Genomic DNA, 21509 nt, shown 5'->3' with positions numbered 1-21509 from the left:
AGAGAAAAAGAGAGAGAGAGAGAGAATGAGCCTAGAAGGGGTTGAGAGAAGGAGAGAGAGAATCCCAAGTAGGCTTCATGCTGTCAGCACAGAGTCCCATGTGGGGCTCGATCTCACCAACCATGAGGTCATGACCTGAGCTGAAATTAAGAGCCGGATCCTTAGCTGACAGAGCCACCCAGGCTGTTTTCTTCCTGATTCAGTTTTGAAAGTTTATATGTTTCTATAAATTTATCCATTTCTTCTAGGTACTTTGCTGGCATGTAATTTTTTGTAGTATTCTATTATATTCCTTTATATTCCTGTGGTGTTGGTTACCGTTATTTCTCCCCTTTCATTTCAAATATTACTTGTGTCCTCTTTTTTTTTTTTTGATGAGTCTGGCTAAAGGTTTATCAATTTTACCTTTTCAGAGAACCAGCTCTTGGTTTCATTAATTTTTTCATTTTTTTTTAACTTTCTGTTTCATTTATTTCTGCACCAATATTTATTATTTCCTTCTGTGTACTAACTTTGGGCTTTGTTCTTTTTCTAGTTCTTTTAGGCACATAGTTAGATTTTTTATTTGTTTTTCCAGTTTCTTGAAGTAGACTTGTTTCACCATGAATCTCCTTTTTAGAATTGCTTTTGCTGCATCCCAAAGATTTTTGACTGTTGTGTTTTCATTTTCATTTGTCTCCTTTTTTTTCTTTTTAAATTTCCTCTTTTATTTGTTGACCTGTTCGTAGTTTTGTAACATACTGTTTAGCCTCCATGTGTTTGTGTTTTTTTCCAGTTTTTTTCTTGGGATTTGTTTTTAGTTTCATAATGTTATGGTTGAAAAAGATGATGTGATTTCAGTCTTCTTAAATGTATTGAGACTTGTTTTGTGGCCTAATATGATCTATCCTGCAAAATGTTCCATGTGCACTTGAAAAGAATGTGTATTCTGTTGTTTTTGGAAAGAATGTTTTGTATAAACCTGCTAAGTCCATTTAGCCTAATGTGTCATTGAAAGACAGTGTTTTCTTACTGATTTTCATCCTGAATGATCTATCTATTGATGTAAGTGGGGTTTTAAAGTCCTCTACTCTTAGGAGTACCTGGCTGGCTCAGTTGGTAGAGTATCCAACTCTTGATCTCAGGGTCATGAGTTCAAGTCCTACGTTGGGCATGGAGGCTACTTAAAAAAATCCTCTGCTCTTACTGTATTACATCTCTCCCTTATATCTGTTAATATTTGCTTTATGTATTTAGCTGCTGAAATGTTGGGTGCCCAGATACTTACATTTATTATATCTTCTTGACCTGTATTGACCTGTGAATTATCATGTAATGCCCTTGTTTTTCTCTTGTTACGGTCTTTATTTTTTGAGAGAGAGCAAGAGAGCATGTGCATCAATGGGGGCGGGGCAGAGAGAGAGGGAGAGAGAATCCCAAGCAGGCTCTGCACTGTCAGCACAGAGCCTAACATGGATTTCATCGTGTGAACTGTGAGATCATGACCTGGGCCGAAATCAAGAGTTGGACGCTTAACTGAGCCACCAAGAAGGCCCAAGAGTCCGTTTCTTGGTTTGTCACTCTCTCTTTTTACCCCCTTTGCTTGTTTGTTTTATAAATTACACATATGAGTGAAACCATATGGTATTTGTCTTTCTCTGATTTACTTCACTTAGCAGTATACTCTAGCTCCATTTATGTTGCAGATGGCAAGATTTCATTGATTTCAATGATTAAATAATATTCCATTGTGTGTGTGTGTGTGTGTGTGTGTGTGTGTGTGTATACATACTACATCATCTTTATCCATTTATCAATTGATGGACACTTGGGCTGTTTCCATAATTTTGCTATTGTATGTAATGCTGCTATAAACATAGGATGGCATGTATCCCTTTGAATTAGTATTTTTCTATTCTTTAGGTAAATATCCAGTAGTCTGATTGCTGGATTGTAGGGTAGTTCTGTTTTTAACTTTTTGAGGAATCACAATACTGTTTTCCACAGTGGCTGTATCAGTGCACATTCCCACTAACAGTGCACGAGGCCTCACCTTTCTCTATATCCTTGCCATCCTTGTTTCTTGTGTTGTTGATTTTAGCCATTCTGACAGGTGTGAGGTGATATCTCATTGTAGTTTTGATTTGTATTACCTTGATCAGTTTCATGTTTCTGTTGGCCATCTGTATGTCTTCTTTGGAACGATGTCTATGCATGTCTTCTGCCATTTAAAAAACAATGTTTATTTATTTATTTTTGAGAGAGAAAGAGAGCAGAAGCCAGGGAGAGGTGGAGAGAGAAGGAGACACAGAATCTGAAGCAGGCTCCAGGCTCTGAGCTGTCAGAACAGAGCCCAATGAGGGGCTCAAACCTACGAACTATGAGATCATGACCTGAGCTGAAGTCAGACTCTTAACCAACTGAGCAGGCACCCCTCTTCTGCCCATTTTTTAAATTGGATTATTCATTTTTTGAGTGTTGAGTTTTATAAGTTCTTTATATATTTTGATACCCTTTATCAGATAGATATGTCGTCTACAGATATCTTCTCCCATTCTGTAGGTTGCTTTTAGTTTTGTTGATTGTTTGCTGTGCAGAAGCTTTTTATCTTGATACAGTCCCCAAAGTTTATTTTTGCTCTGTGAACCTTGCCTCAGGAGACATATTTAGGGAGGTTGCTATGGCTGACGTCAAAGAGTTTACTGCCGGTGTTCTAGGATTTTTATGGTTTCAGGTCTCATATTTAGGTCTTTAATCCATTTTGAATTTATTTTTGTGCATGACGTTAGAAAGTGGCACAGTTTCATTCTTTTGCCTGTTGCTGTCCAGTTTTCCCAGCACCATTTGTTCAAGAGATATTCTTTTTCTCAGTGGATAGTCTTATTTTGTTGAAGATGAATTGACCATATAGTGGGTTCATTTCTCCGTTTTCAATTCTGTTCCATTGATCTGTGTGTCTATTATTGTGCCAGTACCATACTGTTTTGATCCCTATAGCTTTGTAATACAACTTGATGTCCAGAATTATGACGCCTCCAGCTTTACTTTTCTTTTTCAAGATTACTTTGGGTATTCAGGGTCTTTTGTGGTTCCATACAAATTTTAGGATGGTTTGTTCTAGTTCTATGAAAAATACTGTTGGCATTTTGATAGAGATCACATTAAATGTGTAGATTGCTTCAGGTAGTACAGACATTTTAACATATTTTAACAATATTCCATGAACATGGAATGTCTTTTTTTATGTCATCTTCAATTTCCTTCATTAATGTTTTGTAGTTTGCAGAGTACAGGTCTTTCATCTCTTTGGTCAGGTTTATTCCTAGGTATCTTATACTTTTTGTGTGCAATTGTAAATGGGATCCTTTCCTTAATTTCTCTTTCTGATGTTTCATTATTGGTGTAAGAGAAATGCCACAGACTTCTGTACGTTGATTTAGTAACCTGTGACTTTACTAACTTGGGGTATCATTTCTAGTAATTTTTTAGTGGAGTTTTTTGGGTTTTCTATATATATAGTATCATGCCATTTGCAAATAGTGAAAGGTTTACTTATTTCTTACCAAGTTAGATGCCATTTCTTTTTTTTATTATTTTTAGGGTGTACTTATGAATTTATTCAGAATTCAGCACTTATAGACAAAGATAAATGAAAACTAATAATAGAATAACTAGTACTCTATAGCAATACTATCCAGGGTAGTAGTCACTAGACACAGGTGACCATATTGAATAACGCACATAAAGAACATTTTTACATCATCATGAAAAGGTTTTTTTGGACAACACTGCTATACAAATAATAGATGATAAAATGAGACTTTCAAATATCCATAAACCAGAATGGAAAGATTGGTGGAGAAGCAATATTTGAGCAAATGATTCTGAGCCTTTTGTTATCCTCAGTCTTTTTTTTTTTAAGTTTATTTATTTTGAGAGAGCACAAGCAGGGGAGAGGCAGAGAGAGAAGGAAAAAAGAGAGAATCCCTAGTAGGCTCTACACTGTCAGCACAGAGCTTGATGTGGGGCTCAAACTCAGTAACTGCAAGATCATGACCTGAACTGAAATCAAAAGTTAGATGCTTAACCAACTGAGCCACCCAGGTGCCCCTAAATGCTTTTTAGGTTTTGTTGTTGTTGTCTGATTGCTGTGCCTAGGCTTCCAGTACTATATTGAATAAAGGTGGTGAGAGTGGACATTCCTGCCTTGTTTTTGACTTTAGAGGAAAAGCTCTCAGTTTTTCCCCATTTAGGATGATATTAGCTGTGGGTTTTTTCATATATGGCCTTTATTATGTAGAGGTATGTTCTCGCTAAACGTACTTTGTTGAAAGTTTTTATCATGAATTGATGTTGTATTTTGTCAATGGTTTTTTCTGCATCAAAATGATCTTATGGTTCTTATCCTTTCTTTTATTAATCTATCACGCTAACTGATTGTGAATATTGAACCACCGGTGTAACCCAGGAATAAATCCCATGGATTCAGTTTGCTAGTATTTTGTTGAGGTTTTCTATATCTGTGTTCATCAGAGGTATTGGCCTGTAGTTATCTTTTTTTTTGTGGTGTCTTTATCTGGTTTTGGTATCAGGCTAATGCTGGCCTCATAGAATGAATTGAGAAGTTTTCTTCCCTCTTCTGTTTTTTTGAATAGTTTGAGAAGAATAGGCATTAACTCTTCTTTAAATGTTTGGTAGAATTTGCCTCTGAAGCCATCTGGGTCCTGGACTTCATTTTTTGGGAGTTTTTTGACTACTGATTCAATTTCTTTGCTATCAATCTGTCCAAATTATCTATTTCTTCCTGTTTCAGTTTTGATAATGTATTTATTTCTTGGAATTTATTCATTTCTTATAGGTTGTCCAGTTTGTTGGCATATAGTTTTTCATAGTATTCTCGTATAATTGTTTGTAGTTCTGTGGTGTTGGTTGTTATTTTTTTCCTCTCTCATTTGTGATTTTGTTACTTTCTTTCTCTTTTTGCTAAGTCTGGCTAGAGGTTTATCAATTAATTTTTTAAAGAAACAGCTGGTTTTATTGATCTTTTCTATTGTTTTTTTTTTTTAGTTTCTATATCATTTATTTCTGTTTTGATTCTTATTTCTTCCTTCTCTTGGCTTAAGGCATCATTTGTTGTTCTTTTTCTAGCTCCTTTAGGTATAAGGTTAGGTTGTTCATTTGAGATTTTTCTTGCTTCTTGAGGTAGACTTGTATTGCTATACTCCTCCCTCTTAGAACTGCTTTTGCTACATCCCAAAGATTTTGGATCATTGTGTTTCATTTTCATTTGTTTCCATGCATTTTTTAATTTATTCTTTGATGTCCTCATTGACTCATTTATTGTTGAGTAGCATGCTGTTTAGACTTTGGCTGGCTGACTGGAACTTTGGCTGAATGGAGGTCCTGGAGCACTCTGTGCTGGGGCTCTCCTGGTGTCATGGCCAGAGCAGAGGTTGGTGTAGGTGGGGGCATTCTTAGGGCTGTGCATACAGAGGGCACCCTGGCTGGACAGCTGAAGCTGAAGTGAATATGGCTCAGGGCTCTGTGCATTGAAGGCACCTTGGCAGGATAGCTAGAGCTGAAATGGGTACAAATCAGAGTGTCCCAAAGTGCTTAATTCAGAGGGTTCCCTGCTGATTGGCTAGAGCTGGGGTAGTTGCAGGCCGGGGGTTCCTTGTGCTATGCTGGGGATGCTCTGGCAAGTTATCTGGAGCCAATATGGTATGGACCTCAATGTTGCATGGCACTTTGAGCCTGTGTCACCTTGGCAAGATGGCTGGAACTATTGTGAGTGCAGACCAGAGGGTCCCAGTGTGCACCTCACTGAGGCCTGCCTTGGTGGAACTGATGGGGCTATTGTGGGCTAGGGGCCCCAGGATTACTGAGGGGATAGGCTGGCTATGGAAATCAGACCCTGCATCTATCTGTGCTATCAGGGTAGAGTGGGAACATGAACTGTGCAGGTCGCCAGCCCTTCTGATTCAGAGAGAGTTCCAACAGCTCCCCTGTTGTTTGGCAGGGTTCTAATGGTGGTTCCTTTATGTTCTAGTTGCCCCTTTAAACTCTGTTTTTTTTTTTCTGTGCCTCTGGGCAGACGAATCTGTTCATGGTCCCTTCCTACTGTAGTTTACAACATCGGGAGTGGGAATTCCCTTCATTACCATGTCTCTGTTTCTCTTGCTGTTTTCTATGTGGTCTCTCCATCTTTTGTTGTGCAGAAGCTGCTCAGTCAGCCCTCATTTGTTATTCAGAAGCAACTGCTCTATAAATAGGCATAGATTTGATATGTCTGTTGGACTGAAATCTTGCAGAAGCTTTTAATTTTGATAAAGTTCAATTATCTACTTTTTATTTTGTTTGTACTGAAATTAATTTTTGGTGATTCTTTTGGGAAGTAGCATGAACTTAGAGCCTCAGAGAATGAGTAGTTGATTTGTAGACTTTCAATTTACTTCTGAAATTATTTGAGTAAGAGAGATTTGTAAGGGGATCATTGTCAGTGAATCACAACATTTTGAAAAGATGTTTTAGGACAGACCAAGAATGTGACTAGAACCATTTCCTACTGTGGTGTGTTTGATACAAATGCAGTCTTAAACTCTTGCCGTACAGTGAAGCTCACTGGTACCTAGCTGGCGTGCTTGTAGCTAGTGAAGTTATGAAACCATGGGCTTTTTTCTCGTCCTTATTTAATTTTATTCCAGAACAAAACCTGAAGGACAAGACGACCTCTTCTTGGGACACTGCATTTTGCCAGAGCACCTGTAGGGGACTGATTGGATTTCTTGACATAGACAATTCCTGGGACTGAGCCTCAATTTAGAGCATTCTTTAGTAAATTATATTTAGGACTATGGCATCATAGAACCCTATACCCATTTGAAGTTTGGCTCTTGACTCAACATTGCTGTCACATGTCATCCAGCATCCACTGAGTCACCTTCAGTGACAAGACACTCATTGTTTTCCAGGGATCCCATTTTCATCTGACAGCATTCTTGTGAGGATTAAAATGTGTAAGGAACTTAATGTAATGTCTTGCACATCACAGGCACTCCAGAAATACATAATAGCTCTTACTGTTTTTGTTGACAAGTTTCTCCTTGTTGAGTTAAAAATCTCTCTTCCTGGAGCTAATCTCATTTAATCCTAGCTCTTAACTCTGATGACCCCATAGAACAGCTCTTTTAAAACATAGCCTTTGGATATTAAAGAATTCTTATATGAGCTAAATAGCCACAGTTCTTTTGATCTTCTTTAACCTCTCTTTTCTTAAATTCTACTTGTTGCTGCTGGTTATCGTGGTTCCCAAACCTGTCTGCCCATCAACATTGTCTGAGGGGCTTAGTACCAGTACCTGAAGTTGTAAGTCTGGTATGAGGCACAAACACATACATTTTTAAAGAGACCCTGATTCTGATGTATGTAGCTTGGAACCTGCAGCTCTATAACCTATTGAGAGAGAAATCCGCGTGTTAAGTGTTAGGGAGAAGAGGCTGTGACTTGCTAACCTGGTCCCATAAAGCAGGGTTTTTCAACTTCTGCACTATTGATCTTTTGGGCCAGATGCTTATTTGTTGAGGGAGATTTTCCTGTGCATTTTAAGATTTTAGTTTCATCCCATGCCTCTAGCTGCCAACAGTCTGTTACTTTCCAAGTATGACGAGCAAAAATGGCCTTTGGAGGAGACAATCACCCAAGGTTAAGAACCACTGCCACAAGGATAGAAAACTCAGTTTGGGGGGCGTGTGAGTGGCTCAGTTGGTTACGTGTCCAACTTCGGCTCAGGTCATGGTCTTGCGGTTTGTGAGTTGGAGTCCCGCTTTGGGCTCTGTGCTGACAGCAGAGAGCTTGGAGCCTGCTTCAGATTCTGTGTCTCCCTCTCTCTCTGCCCCTCCCCTACTCACACTGTCCCTCTCTCTCTCTCTCTTAAAAATAAACATTAGAAAACAAAATTAAAAAAAAAGTTTTGGTAGTTGGATAATAGCTAAAAGCAGCTTTCAAAACTTCCTTCCCTCAGTATTCTCTTGCTTAAATAGATATTACAAGTGACTAATGATAAAATTAGGGGGCTGGGGCTCCTGGGTGGCTCCGTCTGTTAAGTGCCTGACTCTTGATTTCAGCTCAGGTCATGATCTCATGGTTCATGGGATTGAAACCCACATGAGGCTCCTTGCTGACAGTGTGTACCCTGCTTAGGATTCTCTCTCTCCCTCTCTCTCTCTGCCCCTCCCCTGCTTGTGTGCTCTTGCTCTCTCAAAATAAAGAAATAAACTTAAAAAAAAATTGGGGGGCTGGGTTAGATCTGGTTTATTTTAAATCAAGCATATTTCTGGGGCGCCTGGGTGGCTCAGTCGGTTAGGCGGCCGACTTCAGCTCAGGTCATGATCTTGCGGTCCGTGAGGGCTGTGAGTTCGAGCCCCGCGTCGGGCTCTGTGCTGACAGCTCAGAGCCTGGAGCCTGTTTCAGATTCTGTGTCTCCCTCTCTCTGACCCTCCCCTGTTCATGCTCTGTCTCTCTCTGTCTCAAAAATAAATAAATGTTAAAAAAAATAAAAAAAAAATAAATCAAGCATATTTCAGTTTTTCTAATTTTCTTGCATATAGTAGATTGTGCATGGTCTTCAAATACACCACTAATCCTAAGAAACCAGGGTGTTTTTTAAGCCTTCCTGTTTGTAGTATTAGTAACCATAGCAATTTGATACATCCTCCCATAGCAAGAAAAGGATCCTCAATTCAGGTATTTCACTGCTTGTTCACCCTAATCTTCTGTTACTGATATTTATCCTCTATGTGTATGCCATCTTCCCCTCACCCCCTTCCCCAGAGCGTTGAGGCACTGGCTCTCAAAGAAGCATGTTTCAGGACCAGCATCCTGTGAACACATGAGCTGTTATCTGTCTAAACAAGGTTCCTATTCAACTTTGTCTTGCAGTGAGAGCTTATAAGAAAATTGTTGAATTGAGACACATGCTGGAAATTGCTGAGAGCAACTTTAAACACTTGGGAGGGATAACAGAAGAAGATCTAAAGCAGAAGAAAGAACAGCTTGAGTCAGAAAAGTAATGTCCTCCGAACTATTATGGTTTGCTTTTAGTTACCTTTCTAAATGCTGTGTAAGGGTTTGTTGACCACCTGTTTTTCCATCCTCACCAAAGGGTGTAAGGTTCCAGCCAGTTTTTCTCTTAAGCCCCCAGATGGAGAAGATGTTAAGATGATTTTTGGTTGTGGTAAAATACACATAACATGGAATGTATCATCTTTACCATTTCTAAGGGTACAATTCAGTGGTGTTAAGTACTTTCACAGTTTTGCACAACCGATCTCCTGAACTCTTTTCATCTTGTAAAACTGAAACTCTATTTTTTTGAGACCACACCTACTTTGAGCTTATCAACCAACAGTCTCTACCTGTTCCTGTCAAATTGGACTGATTGCTTGTAAATCTGAGACCCGGTCCTGGGCTCCCCGACTGTCCTGCCCAATCAGAGAATGTGGTCGTGTCCAGGGGCAGTGAGGGGTTCCATAGCTGCCCTCACCTGTCACTGCCTACACCCTGAATCGCCTTGCTGCACATTTGGTGTTGCTGGAAGAGAGGGTGCCTCGTGCTCACTTCCTCCCACCAGATGGGGAACAAGGGGAGACAGGACAAGGGATTCTGGCCTAATCAAAACATGGGTCTGTAAAGAGCAGCCCACATGGACTCTGCTTTCCCTTTCCTTTGCTTGAGTCCCTCACACTCTTAGGACCTGTTTCCTTTTCCTCCACCCTCTTCTCAATGTAGCCTCAGGTACTTGGGAATTTAAACTGAAGTCAAAGCCGTAAGCCAAAATGCCCTCTTAGTGGGATTTTAGACACTAGGAAGCTATGGCAGACCAAAACAAAACAAAACAAAACAAAAAGAAGAATTGCTTTTTAATTAGAGATCTTTTTGGTATCTCAGGTGTTCACTGCCTCTACATTGATTAAAGTGTTTTGAGGTGTAGAATATTTTTAGTATTGGCCTTTGCTTAAGAGCCTGGGTGAAAACCCTTGTGGTCTGGAAAAGTTCTTCACACTGGAGCATTTTTTCCCCTAGATAATGAGCTTTAAACTTTGGTTTTCTTTGCTTTCCTTCTAAGGTAGCTTAGTACTTCTATGGCTGTTTGTATAACTTCTGAGCACTACTGTATGCTGAGCACTAGATAAGCTTCTTAGATACATTATCTCATGCAGCCTTCACGGGGCCAGGAGCTATTGTCTTACTACGTGTATGGGAAACCAAGACTTAATATAGAGGTTAAGTGAGTCTCATGAAATCACAAAGGCAGGAGAAAGGATGGGAAGTGGAGCCAGGATTTGAGCCTGAGTCTATTTGACTCCAAACCTGTTATCTGAGATGATTATGATTTTTAACAGTCCTTAATGGAACTTTTAATGCTAATATTCACATTTCATTGTGAAATGGTTATCCTGTTGATGTGATTTTGAACAGATTCTCCCCCAAAGATTGCTTTAGCCTTTGTGCCGAGTGTAGTTTCATGTCAGCTGAGACTTCAGTGTCTTCTGAGTGAGCTTTAATTCTTCTGTAGCATTTGTTCACCACTTTGTGTTGAGTACATCTTAAGACATTTATTCTTTAGGTACAAACCCGTGCTTTTAGGTCTAATTGGAAAGAAACACTGGATAAGTATTGGTTTGAGGGACGTCCTTTTGATTTTGTTGTTATCACTTAGATCAGAGTCACAATACAGCAAAGCACCAGTGGTGTTACTCTGTCCTAGGAATGAATTTCCCTTCTTGTTTGCTGAATCTTGTTTGCTGAATCAGTTGACATTCTTCTTCCCTATTCCCAGTCTCAACCCCGCTCACTTCCATGAGAGAGCTACTACTGATGCTCTTAGATCGCCCTCACAGGAACCTGACATCCCACCCAGCCTGCTTCGGAAATTCTGTCCCCCCCCCCACTATCCAGCAACAAGGCAGAAAAATATCCCGGTTCAAGTGTCATCATCTCTTGTCTGGATTTATTTTAACATCTCCCTGATGCATTTCCAGCTTCCTGTCCCTGCCCCCTAATTCTCTGTCCCCAAACCCTGAAGTCTTTTTCAACACAGCATCCAGAGTAATCATGTTAAAATCTGGGTCCAGTAAATCTCACATACTGTTGACTGAAGGAAGTCAAGCACACAAAAGTATGTAATATGCAATTTCATTTATAAGCATAGGCAAAACTAATCTAACGTGATAGACATTCAGAATGTGGTTATGTATGAGAAATGAAGATCACTTGGGAAGGACACGAGGAAACTTTCTGAGGCAATGAAAATAGTCTGTATCTTGGCAGTTGTGGTGATTACAAGGTTTACACATTAATCAAAACTCCTTGAATTGTTCAGTTAATATTTGTATTTTACTCAAATTGTAGATCATCAAAAAAATACGAAAGCAAAACAAAAGTCTAAGCTCATGCTGTTTCTCTGCCCAGACCCTCCAATGGCTTCCCCACTTCATTCAGGGTGAAAGCCTAGATTCTTGCTGTGACTTAGAAGGCCCTGTTTATTCTGGCTCTCTTTTGACTCTGTGACCTACTAGTCTTGCTTTTATACTTTACTCCAGCCACGTTGGCTTCTGGTTTTCTTCCAGTTCGCCAGGCATACTTCTGCCTTAGGGCCTTTGCACATGCTATTCCCTCTGGAATGCTCTTCCCCCAGATGTCTACGTCATTACCTCTCTCATTTCCTTTAGGATTTTTTTCAGAAGCCCCCTTCTCAGGAAGGCCTTCCCTGGCCACTGTGTCTGAAGTATTAATCCCCTCCTTGGCGACATTTTATATTACTCTTTCTTGCTTAAATTTTTTCTCCCTTGGCATTCATCACCTTTCCCCATACCATATTATTTACTTGTTTCTTTACTGTCTTCTTCCATAGCTAAGATAAGCCTGAGGAAGGCAGATTTGGCCTGTTTCGTTCCCCAGTGTCTAGATCAGTGCTGGCTCATACTAGACTCTCAGTACCTATTTGTTGAATAAATTATTTCTTTGTTTTATTTGCCTTAAATACAATGCATGTATGCTTTTTGCTATTGCCAAAAATAATTGGTAGCTCATATTGAAGACTGACTGAAAACAACTTTTTTTGATAGGACAATCAAGGAGCTGCAGGGCCAGCTGGAGTATGAACGGCTACGCAGAGAAAAATTAGAAGGTCAGCTGGATGAGTATCGCGCAGAGGTAGATCAACTCAGGAAGACACTGGAAAAGATTCAGGTCTCCAGCTTTGCTGTGGTTGGTGTCCTTCTTAACACATTTATCTCTCTCAAGAAGTAGTATATAAGAGTAGCTAAGAGTCTAAGCTAGGGTTTGAATCTTGGTCATAACCCTTTTTAGTTTGGACAAGTCATTTAACCTCTCTGTGCCTTATTTTTAAGCCATAGTTAATAATTTGTACTTGGTAAAGTGTTGTAAAGATTAAAGGAGTTATGTGTATAACAGTATAAAACTTTATATGTACACACACATACTTACATATACATATATACTGGCTAGTATAGCATCCTCAGAGGTGTGCAGTGTCATTGTTTGTGACACACGAGGAAAAAATGTATTTTTTAATATTTATTTAGAGGGCTTCAGCAGGGGAGGGGCAGACAGAGAGGGAGTCACAGAACCCGAAGCAGGCTCCATGTTCTGAGCTGTCAGCACAGAGCCCAATGCAGAGCTCAAACTCATGAACTGTGAGATCATGACCTGAGCCGAAGCCGGAGGCTTAACTGACTGAGCCACCCAGGTGCCCTGAGGAAAAATATTTTTTTATAAGCAGAGTAATAATAATTCTCAGACAGCTGGAATCTGTATACTTTAACATTCTAAATAGCCAAAATAATGATTCCATGTAATAAAGCTTCAGCTCCTCAAAAGAAATTGTTAGTATATGTGCTGCCGATGCGAGCAGTTGGATGCAAAAGCAGTTGGAAGAGTAGAAAGGAGCCAGCGTGGGAGTGGTCATAGCATCCCTTTGTTCAGATTGCAGAGTAGTAAAAACTAACATCTGTAACGCTTCACCTTCACAAAGTTCTTTCATGTGTTAGCATATGTCATTTGATCTGCCCTCATTTAATGTGAGGAAACCGAGGCTCAGAGACTTTAAGTGACTTGTCTAAATTCACACAGCTAGTAATGGTGAGATCAGTAGTTAATCTCTACTTTTTGATCCCATAGTTTTAGCTCTGCTTATAATTCTCGGCTAGAATTATGAATTTGGAATTCAAAATGTAGCTCTAAAATCTAGAAAAATGCTTTAGAGTGACAAATAAAAAGGACAAATGTGTAGGAGGAAGCTGAAAAGAAATGGATATAAGAGTCAAATACAAAGAACAAATACAGAAAAGCAGGTAGAGTATGGAAAATAGAGTGAAAGTGACAGCAGGTGACCCACAGTGGTGCTCATATCACGGCCCTCTGGTCTCAGAGCAGAGCAGTCAGAATGCAAACTGGGGAGACTCTGTGACCCTCACTCTCTCTTGTGAACGAAGACAGCTTGATGTAGCCCTTGTGGAAGCTCATGTGACACAGGGTAGCGATTCAGGTGCATTTCGTGTTTTCTTTCCGTAGGGAAATGTTTTCTTTGTTCATCGTGGGTGAGTTAATTCTCAACTCTGATTTATAAGAAGAACTTCCTGGCTCCTTTTTATTTTGTACAAACTTATCATTAGTCTCTTTAATAACCACTTTAAAAATATTAACACGTGCTTGTTATAAAATGTTAAAAGCAGGGCAGTCGTTCCTTCCCATACCAAGTCCAACTCTCCAGAGGAAGCTACTGGTAATGGTTTGGTGTGTCTCGTGTCAACAGCATTCTATTCATCTACAAACACGTGTGTGTATTTCTCTGCATGCAGGCATTCACACACTTTCTCTCAGTTTTGGTATCTTACCAGCCCTTACTTTTCCAAGAGACAGAATTAATTATAACCCATTCTCTTCATTTTTGCAGTGCTTACCTTGCACCACTCCTAGCCACTATGGGAAGCTTTTGTGTAGAGAGGCCAGCCTGTGCGGTCACTGGGTATTGGCCGGGGACCTGAGGACACACACATTTCATAAACTACCCCCTACAGTCTGAATCCTGATGTGCCGCCTCAACCTGCGGCAGGAGATCCGCCGCCTCCGCCTCCTGGCAGCACCAGATCCTACATCTTTTGGAGATGACCCAAGCCTCACCATCTTTGAGTCATTCCAAATCGATTTGTCTACCTAGAAAATTTTTATTTTTTAGTAGCTATTTAAAATATTATTTTCTTACCCCAGAACATCTGTTCTCATGGTTGGGCTCGATTCCACATGCTACCGCACATCCCCCCTAAAGCTCTGCTTTCTACCAACCATGTGGTTTTCAGGAGAGCCGACTCAAGCTCACTGTACTCTGGGCTCACCATCTTTTGCAGTCCTACTTTAGGTTAATCGATTTTTCATAAATGAGCAAATGTCACCAACCTTTTTTGGCAGCTGCAGTCCTGCCACTGCTTCTCTTCTGCAAAAGCTTCTGAGTCTTCAGTTCATCTTTGAAATGGGAATAACACCGGTCTCACAAAGTTGTATTGATGTTAAATGAAAGACTAAGTGGCAATACTGAGGTATTTTCTGTCTCGTAGTATTCATAGGAGTACATTCACGCTTTTTCTTTCCTTTTCATTTTCCATGTTCAAGCTGCATAAACATTGTCGGTAGATAAATAAATGTGTGGAGCCCTATACTTGAGAGTAGGAAGAATTAGTTTATTTGGGAGTCTAAATACATAACGTATAAATAAAATGAACTTCCCGTTCAGTGCTCGTTTATACAGATTTAAGAAATTTTGACCAAATCTCCTGCCACCTTCTGGTCAGGACCTATGATTGCATTCAGCTGTGCCTTGAAGACTTTTCTCTGCAACAGTCTGTAATAGTATAATTTTTATCCAGGAAAAAATTCTCAGGGTAGTTTCTTAGGATCGTCTGACATCTGTAATGTACTTAAATAGTTTTTGATAATAGTAACAATAGCAGCAATTGGTTTTGATAATAGTGACCATATTTATAGTGCAAAGGTGTGGGCAGGAACACCTGGTGGAATCCTAACCCCAGCCACGAGCTCTCCCCATGGACATGTATGTGCCTTGTGTGGTTCTTGGAGCCCCTGCATTCAGCTGTGTCCTGACCAGCTGGGTGCAGAGCATTTTTGACTGGGAGAATTACTCATGGATGAGTAGCATCTGCTGAGTGTCACCTTATTTCTAGCTCTCTCTTGCTCCTTGTGGCATTAAGTGGATCTTCTGTGCTAGGTCCTGAGAATACCATGATGGATGAGAAATATTTGGAAACAGTGGTGGCAGGCAGAGTGGAGAGTGAGACAAGGGCAGTAGAAGGATGTTGTATGAACACAGAGGAAGGAATGGAGTGGATGTGGAATGAAGGAATGGAAGGAACTAGATGTGGTTTCTACTACTACCAGGCTTGCAAAGAATCCAGGCGATGACATTCTAACACTGTGTGTGTCATTTAGTAGTATATTGAGAAGTGACAGGCTAAGAAAAAAAAAGCAGAAATAGGGCTGTTCTCTTTTGGGGATGTATCAGGCAGAGCCAGCACTGGTTGGTTTCTCTAGGTGTCTCCTACCTAGTCCATGAATCAGCACAGTATGATGGACTGATACTTCAGATTTGAGAATTTATTTATACAAAAGCCTAAATTTTAACCCAGAGTTGAAAATAACGGTTTGGCTAAATTTCTTCTTTTGGAACAGATCATGTAGAAAGATGAAATTGTGTCTACTGCAGATCTCTCATTTGGCCTTTTTCTTTGTAGAAAGAGGACTCTACTGACTCAAGCAAAGATAAAAGGCGAGTGAAGAAAAAGGTGTCTTCTGGGGGAGTTTTTGTGAGAAGGTATTCATCAATGAAATAACTTTAAATAAACTTGTTTTTCATTTTTAAATTGATATAAAACCTATATAAGTTCTCTTCAGAGTTACTCTTATATATGCTATCCCAGTTATGAAGGCAGAAATATAGACTATCAAAGGGATTGCTAAAGTTGCATGCACTTAGCTATACTCCCTCTCCCAATATACTTTTATATATTTATGTAGGCAAGACTCCACATTTATGAGTAATTAATTTTGCAAGTAATCACACAAACTTTAAAATATAAGGTGGTACAAGTCAGTAATCAAAAGAAATGTAGACATTAAAAATTATTATGAAGCCATAAGAGAATTTTCTTTAACTTTCTAGAGACTATCATTTTTTAACTTTTCAAATGACTTTTAGAAAGCATGTGGATTTAGGAGAAAATGCAGCATCAGACAAGTAAATTTTAGAAAAGGACGTCTTTACAGTAACAACCAAGTATCTCAGGAAAGTTTTATGTAAAGTGAAAATCTGTTCTTGTAAAAGAAAAAAAAATCATAGTATGTGTTTGCTAAGGATACCTATTTAAATAATCTGTTTTAGAATTCAACCATTGCCTTGTCTCACAAGCTTTATAAGAAAGCAACACAGAAATGAGGCAGACTGGACAGGATAAAAGACACATGGTTTTGTTATTCTTTCTTCCTCCTTTCCCCCCTGACATTGCTGACCAAAAAAAGAACCCAGCATTTCATTTCAGTTCGGACTTCATTCCCTCCCTTCCTACCTCTACCTGCTCCCTCCTTGATGTAGCCGATTTGGTCGTGGGGCAGTTGTCTATATCTTGCCTCCTCCTGAAGAGCTGATTGTTGGCTTTGGGCTTCCCAGGGAGCAGCTTTCTCACCATTCACCAGATGCTCACCCTCTGGGTCCTGGCATGTGCTTTATTTACATGGATGCTGAACGCCATTCTGACACAGTGTCATCAGGACCAGTTTGCCCTGACATGGGTGCATCGGAGTGCTAAGATCAGGCTGATCAAGGGTTTGTAAACAGGTGTTAAAAAATGCCTGAACTATCCTTTTGATAACCTTTATAGTCATTAGTGTTAGTTTCTCTGTGGTTTCCAATAGGCCTTCAATCTATAATAAAACATTTATTTGGTACTTACTATGTGTAAGTCCTTTCCACATATTATCTCTTAATTCTCACCACAGCAGTGGGAGACAGGTATATTTTATAGCTGGAAGATTGATTTGCTCAGAATCACACAGCAATGTGGAAGACCCTAACCTTAGTGGGGAAGGGTCAGCATCTGCATTCTTGACCACCACAGGAATTCCCAAATCCATTATTTCTCACCTTCTGGGACTACGTACAGCCTTACTTCTTCCTTCCCGCCCGGTGACCCTAAGTTAATGCTTTATACTCTAGTTTGTTATTCTTGCTCTGGTTTTCTCCAGGCCACATCTCGCGTCTCTCTCTGTAGCAGAGAGGTGGGGAAGAACTAGATGAGTGTGGTCATAGAAACGTGCACCCTTGAGGCAGAGGTTCCCTGGTTGCCCCCCAGTACCTGTTCTCCCTTTTTCCCCCACAGTGTTAGGACTTACCTGGCTTGTGGCTGCTCAGGATAAGGGCTAACTTCCCAATCTCCTTTGCAGCTAAGACACCAAGTTGTGGTCAATAGAGTATGAACCAAAATGGCGTATAAAACCTCAGGGTCTTGCCCTTAAAGGGAAAGGGCTTGCCTACATCTTGCCCTTTTCTACTTCTGGAATGTGGATATGGTGGTGAGTCACAGGACCTTGTGAATGAGGGCAACACCAGGAAGGGTAGAGTAATAAGATGAAAAGGATCTTGTGCCCAGATACCACGGAGCTGGCATATTAGCCCTGGAATGCTTACACTTGGACTGCAGGTAAGTGAGAACTAAACCTCTTTGTTCTTTAAACAACTATTATTTTGGGTCTTAGTAGAGCAGCTAGTTCAAGATTGTAATACCCTCAAATTACATGTATTTAATCATAAATCGCATACATGTATTGTCATGTGTGCTGTTTCCAGCACAACCAGTTCTTGGATTTTCTGACACTATCCGGATGTTCAACGGTCCAGTTCTGACATTACCCAGAGTTGGCATCAGACTCCACAGGTTAAGAGCTCAGTCCCACAAGAATGCCCCCACTTCAGACATCCTTTTGCAAGTCCCAGGTTGTCATTGGTACTTCTGACTAATCAGCGGTACTTTTGGAGGTTTCAGGAACCCTCTCCTCAGGTTCAACAATTTGCTGGAAGGGACTTGGAGAAACACTTTACTATTAGTTTATTAGAAAGGCTACGTCTCAGGAACCACCAAATGAAGGAGAGGCAGGTGGCAAGGTATGGAGTGAGCAGTGCATGAGGCTTCCATGCCTTCTCCCGTTGTGTCACCAGTGGCCTGATGTGTTCCTTGGGTTGGCCAGTAGTGACTGAACTCAGTCAACCTCCAGCTCCTCTCATGTCCTTCTCCCTTCCCCAAAGGTTGAGTTGAGTTGGGAGGTCAGGGAGGCTGAAAGTTTCACCCTCTAATCATGCCTTGGTCTATTTGGCAACCGGTCCCCATTCTGAAGTTATATAAGGGTTCCCAGCCACCAGTCATCTCAGCATACAAAACCCACTCTTATCATTCCAAAGATTTAAAGGATTTCAGGAGCTGTGTGCCAAGAAAACGGAAAGAAGCCTGTAATTACCTCTATCAAGAAATGGTAAGGGTTTTAGGAGATCTGTGCCAGGAACTGGGGACAAAGACCAAATATATTTTTATTATGCCAAATTATGTTAATGAAAAACAAAAATAGAAGTGAAAAAAAGATGTTAGAGATAGAAGTAGAAATATTGTTGTGTTTTTTAAAGTTTATTTACTTTTTGAGAGAGCAAGTGAGCATCTCAAGCAGGCTCTGCACTGTCAGCACAGAGCCCAGCACAGGGCTCGAACCCACACGTGAGATACGATGTGAGCTGAAATCAAGAGTTTCAACCTTTTATTTATTAGTCCATAAAATGACAATCAGTTTAGTGTTGGTGACCATAGCTTTTTCAGTTGCCTCATTTTTTCTTTATATTAAAAAAAAAAATACTGCTAACTTTTATATATCTAAATTCTTAAAGACTGACAAAAGGGGAATTATAAACTTTGATTTGCTTTTTAAATACACTGAAGGGTTTTTACTGACTCTCAACTGATCCTTATAAAACTCTGCCTGATCTACTTTGTCACCAAATGGAAGTTTACTGAATTTAAGGGAATCATAAAAAAAACAAACAAAACCCTTCATTTTATGTAATAAGTTTAAGATGAATTCCTAAAAAGCAGGGATAAATTGGCTTTTGTGAATCAAAAAAAGTGTATGTAATACTCAGAGTTCAAGACATTGGCAACTCTTTAGATTTCATACTGTCATATAATTGCACTAGGGTACACATGATTTTAAAGGTTATTGTTTTAATCCACTACCAAAAAACCCCAAATCTCCAGTTAGATGGTAAGTTGCCTTTAAAATCCAAACAATTTTTTATGACATTTTATTTATTTAATTTTTAAATTAAAAAAAAACTCAGTTCTCAGTTTTTTTATTTATTTTTTATTAAAAATTTTTTTAATGTTTTATTTTATTTTTGAGACAGAGAGAGACAGAGCATGAGCAGGGGAGGGTTAGAGAGAGAGAGGGAGACACAGAATCCAAAGCAGGCTCCAGGCTCTGAGCTGTCAGCACAGAGCCCGACGCGGGGCTCGAACTCACAGACAGTGAGATCGTGACCTGAGTCGAAGTTGGAAGCTCAACCGACTGAGCCACCCAGGTGCCCCTGTTCTCAGTTTTTAAGAGTCTCTTATGTTTTGGCTCCCTCCCTCTCTAACCTCTTTTTTTTTTTTCCTTCCCCTCCCCCATGGTCTTCTGTTAAGTTTCTCAGGATCCACCTAAGAGTGAAAACATATCTTTCTCTGTATGACTTATTTCACTTAGCATAACACTCTCCAGTTCCATCCAGGACAACATTTTATTTTACATGAAAAGGTAATGGTGCAGTAGTTACCAGGAAAGTTGAGTAAAGTAACAAGTATGTAGGCTTAGGAATAGTTTTTAAATTTGCAACAGACATCAAAGAAATCCTATATGATATACAGTTGTTCAAGCAAACACAAGAAAGCTCAGGCTCAGCTTCTATGAACTATTAAAAGGATAAAGACAAAAGGCCTTTTATCTCAATCAGACTTTGAACAGCTTTTCAACATGATAAAATAAAGACACATATAAAATACAAACACAAAATACATCTTCCCATTCTAAAACATTTCTTTTTAGTCCATATGTGCTTTGAATAATCTTGTTTTACTAAGTACCTGCTGCAAATTTCACTCCAAGTAATCTCTCCTAGTGTAGTGTTCTAAGAAGTCAATAGCAGTGGCCAGCAGAAGAATATAGTAGTTTCTCTGCTATTTCCAGATTCTGTAAAATCCCAATGCTATTGCCAGGCATGTGAACACTGAGGCTGTGAAAAGAAACCAGGTTATGGGTCATGCATTTGTGATTATTTTACAGAGACAAACACAACAATGTCATCTTCAATTTAAATGAAGAGCAAAAGACAAAGGAAATCCAATCTTTTTTCTACCTTACGTTTTTTATTCCCAGAAAATTAAGCTAAGGATAAAGGCTATCCTTTAGGGCAGGATTAATACCAATTTTTAAAAGCTTCCTGTATTTAAAACCTCAGTAAGGATGATAGTTTACAAATTATGTCAGATTCTGTGAACAGTGTTTAAAGTCATTATAATTAGCATTAACAATGCTACTTTAATACTTTATTAAATACTTTATTTAATGACTACTTTAAATAATTATGAAATTGAATTTTAGATCTTGTAAGTGGAAAAACTTTCTTATATATGAAAAAATGATGTAAAGCTAATAAAATAGACATCTGTATTATCCATGAAAAAATTTTAATTGCTTTTTCAGTACATTTAAAAACAATTTCATGATTAACAAATTTATAAATGAAATTTTAATGAAAAGCCTATAAAAAAATCTCAGTGAGGTAGATGAAAAGGCAGAAAAGGCATCAGGCTTTTCAAGTAGTTAACATACTACCTATTCTTTGTTACATCATTCTAGGTAGAAAACCTTGTTCTCCTTTAACAAGTTAAATCTAGGTGAGGCTTTTAGTGACTCCTTAGTTTTTCTAGTGTGTTTTAACAGCCTTAACTTTTAAAATAGAGACTCTGAGATGAGTGGCAAACTTTTTTGACTAAAGATGCAAGAAACAGCCTTTCATGATAAAGCTACTGTAATTTTAATATATAATATATATCCATGTGATCCTAAGATTAATTGAAACTTGGTTAACGATAACACACAGGGAGGCTGGATATTTGAAGAGGAAGAATAACACTTAAGTTTCTTGTCTTATTGCCACTGGTCAATTCAATTATACATTCACCTACTGGATCCTGAAACTATTTGCCATGTTCCAGGCAGTGTGCTGAACAATTATAAACATTATCTTATGTAGCCACGATTAAAACCATACAAGATTGGTGGTGTCCCACTGTATAGATAAGCCAATAAGCTCCAAGTTATATTGCTGGCAAGTGGTGGACAAGGAGTCAACATTATGTGTACCT

At 39.3% G+C, this 21509-nt stretch overlaps 2 protein-coding genes across 5 annotated transcripts in view; one reads left to right on the top strand and one right to left on the bottom strand.

Annotated features, from left to right (window-relative positions):
* Window positions 1-15932, top strand: part of ANKRD42 (ankyrin repeat domain 42) — a gene marked incomplete at its 5' end in the record, with an annotated part of 72499 nt that extends 56567 nt beyond the window's left edge. Inside the window, 3 exons of the mRNA XM_032595069.1 lie at window positions 8917-9043; window positions 12105-12246; window positions 15804-15932. Coding sequence (XP_032450960.1) covers window positions 8917-9043; window positions 12105-12246; window positions 15804-15902 — 368 coding nt within the window. The remainder of the gene's footprint in view (window positions 1-8916; window positions 9044-12104; window positions 12247-15803) is intronic.
* Window positions 15933-19863: 3931 nt separating this feature from the next.
* Window positions 19864-21509, bottom strand: part of CCDC90B (coiled-coil domain containing 90B) — a 49997-nt gene continuing 48351 nt past the window's right edge. For all 4 annotated transcript variants that reach the window (XM_030331796.1, XM_030331795.1, XM_030331797.1 and 1 more), the window contains one exon: window positions 19864-20374. Coding sequence is in view for 3 of the 4 variants with exons in the window: in XM_030331795.1 (XP_030187655.1) it covers window positions 20319-20374 (56 nt within the window). In the remaining variant the exon portion in view is untranslated. The remainder of the gene's footprint in view (window positions 20375-21509) is intronic.

The sequence above is a fragment of the Lynx canadensis genome, chromosome D1, assembly GCF_007474595.2.
Source record: "Lynx canadensis isolate LIC74 chromosome D1, mLynCan4.pri.v2, whole genome shotgun sequence".
In the NCBI taxonomy this organism is placed as follows: domain Eukaryota; kingdom Metazoa; phylum Chordata; class Mammalia; order Carnivora; family Felidae; genus Lynx; species Lynx canadensis.
Note: the sequence above shows the minus strand (reverse complement) of the source record. Positions and strands in the feature narration are given on the sequence as shown.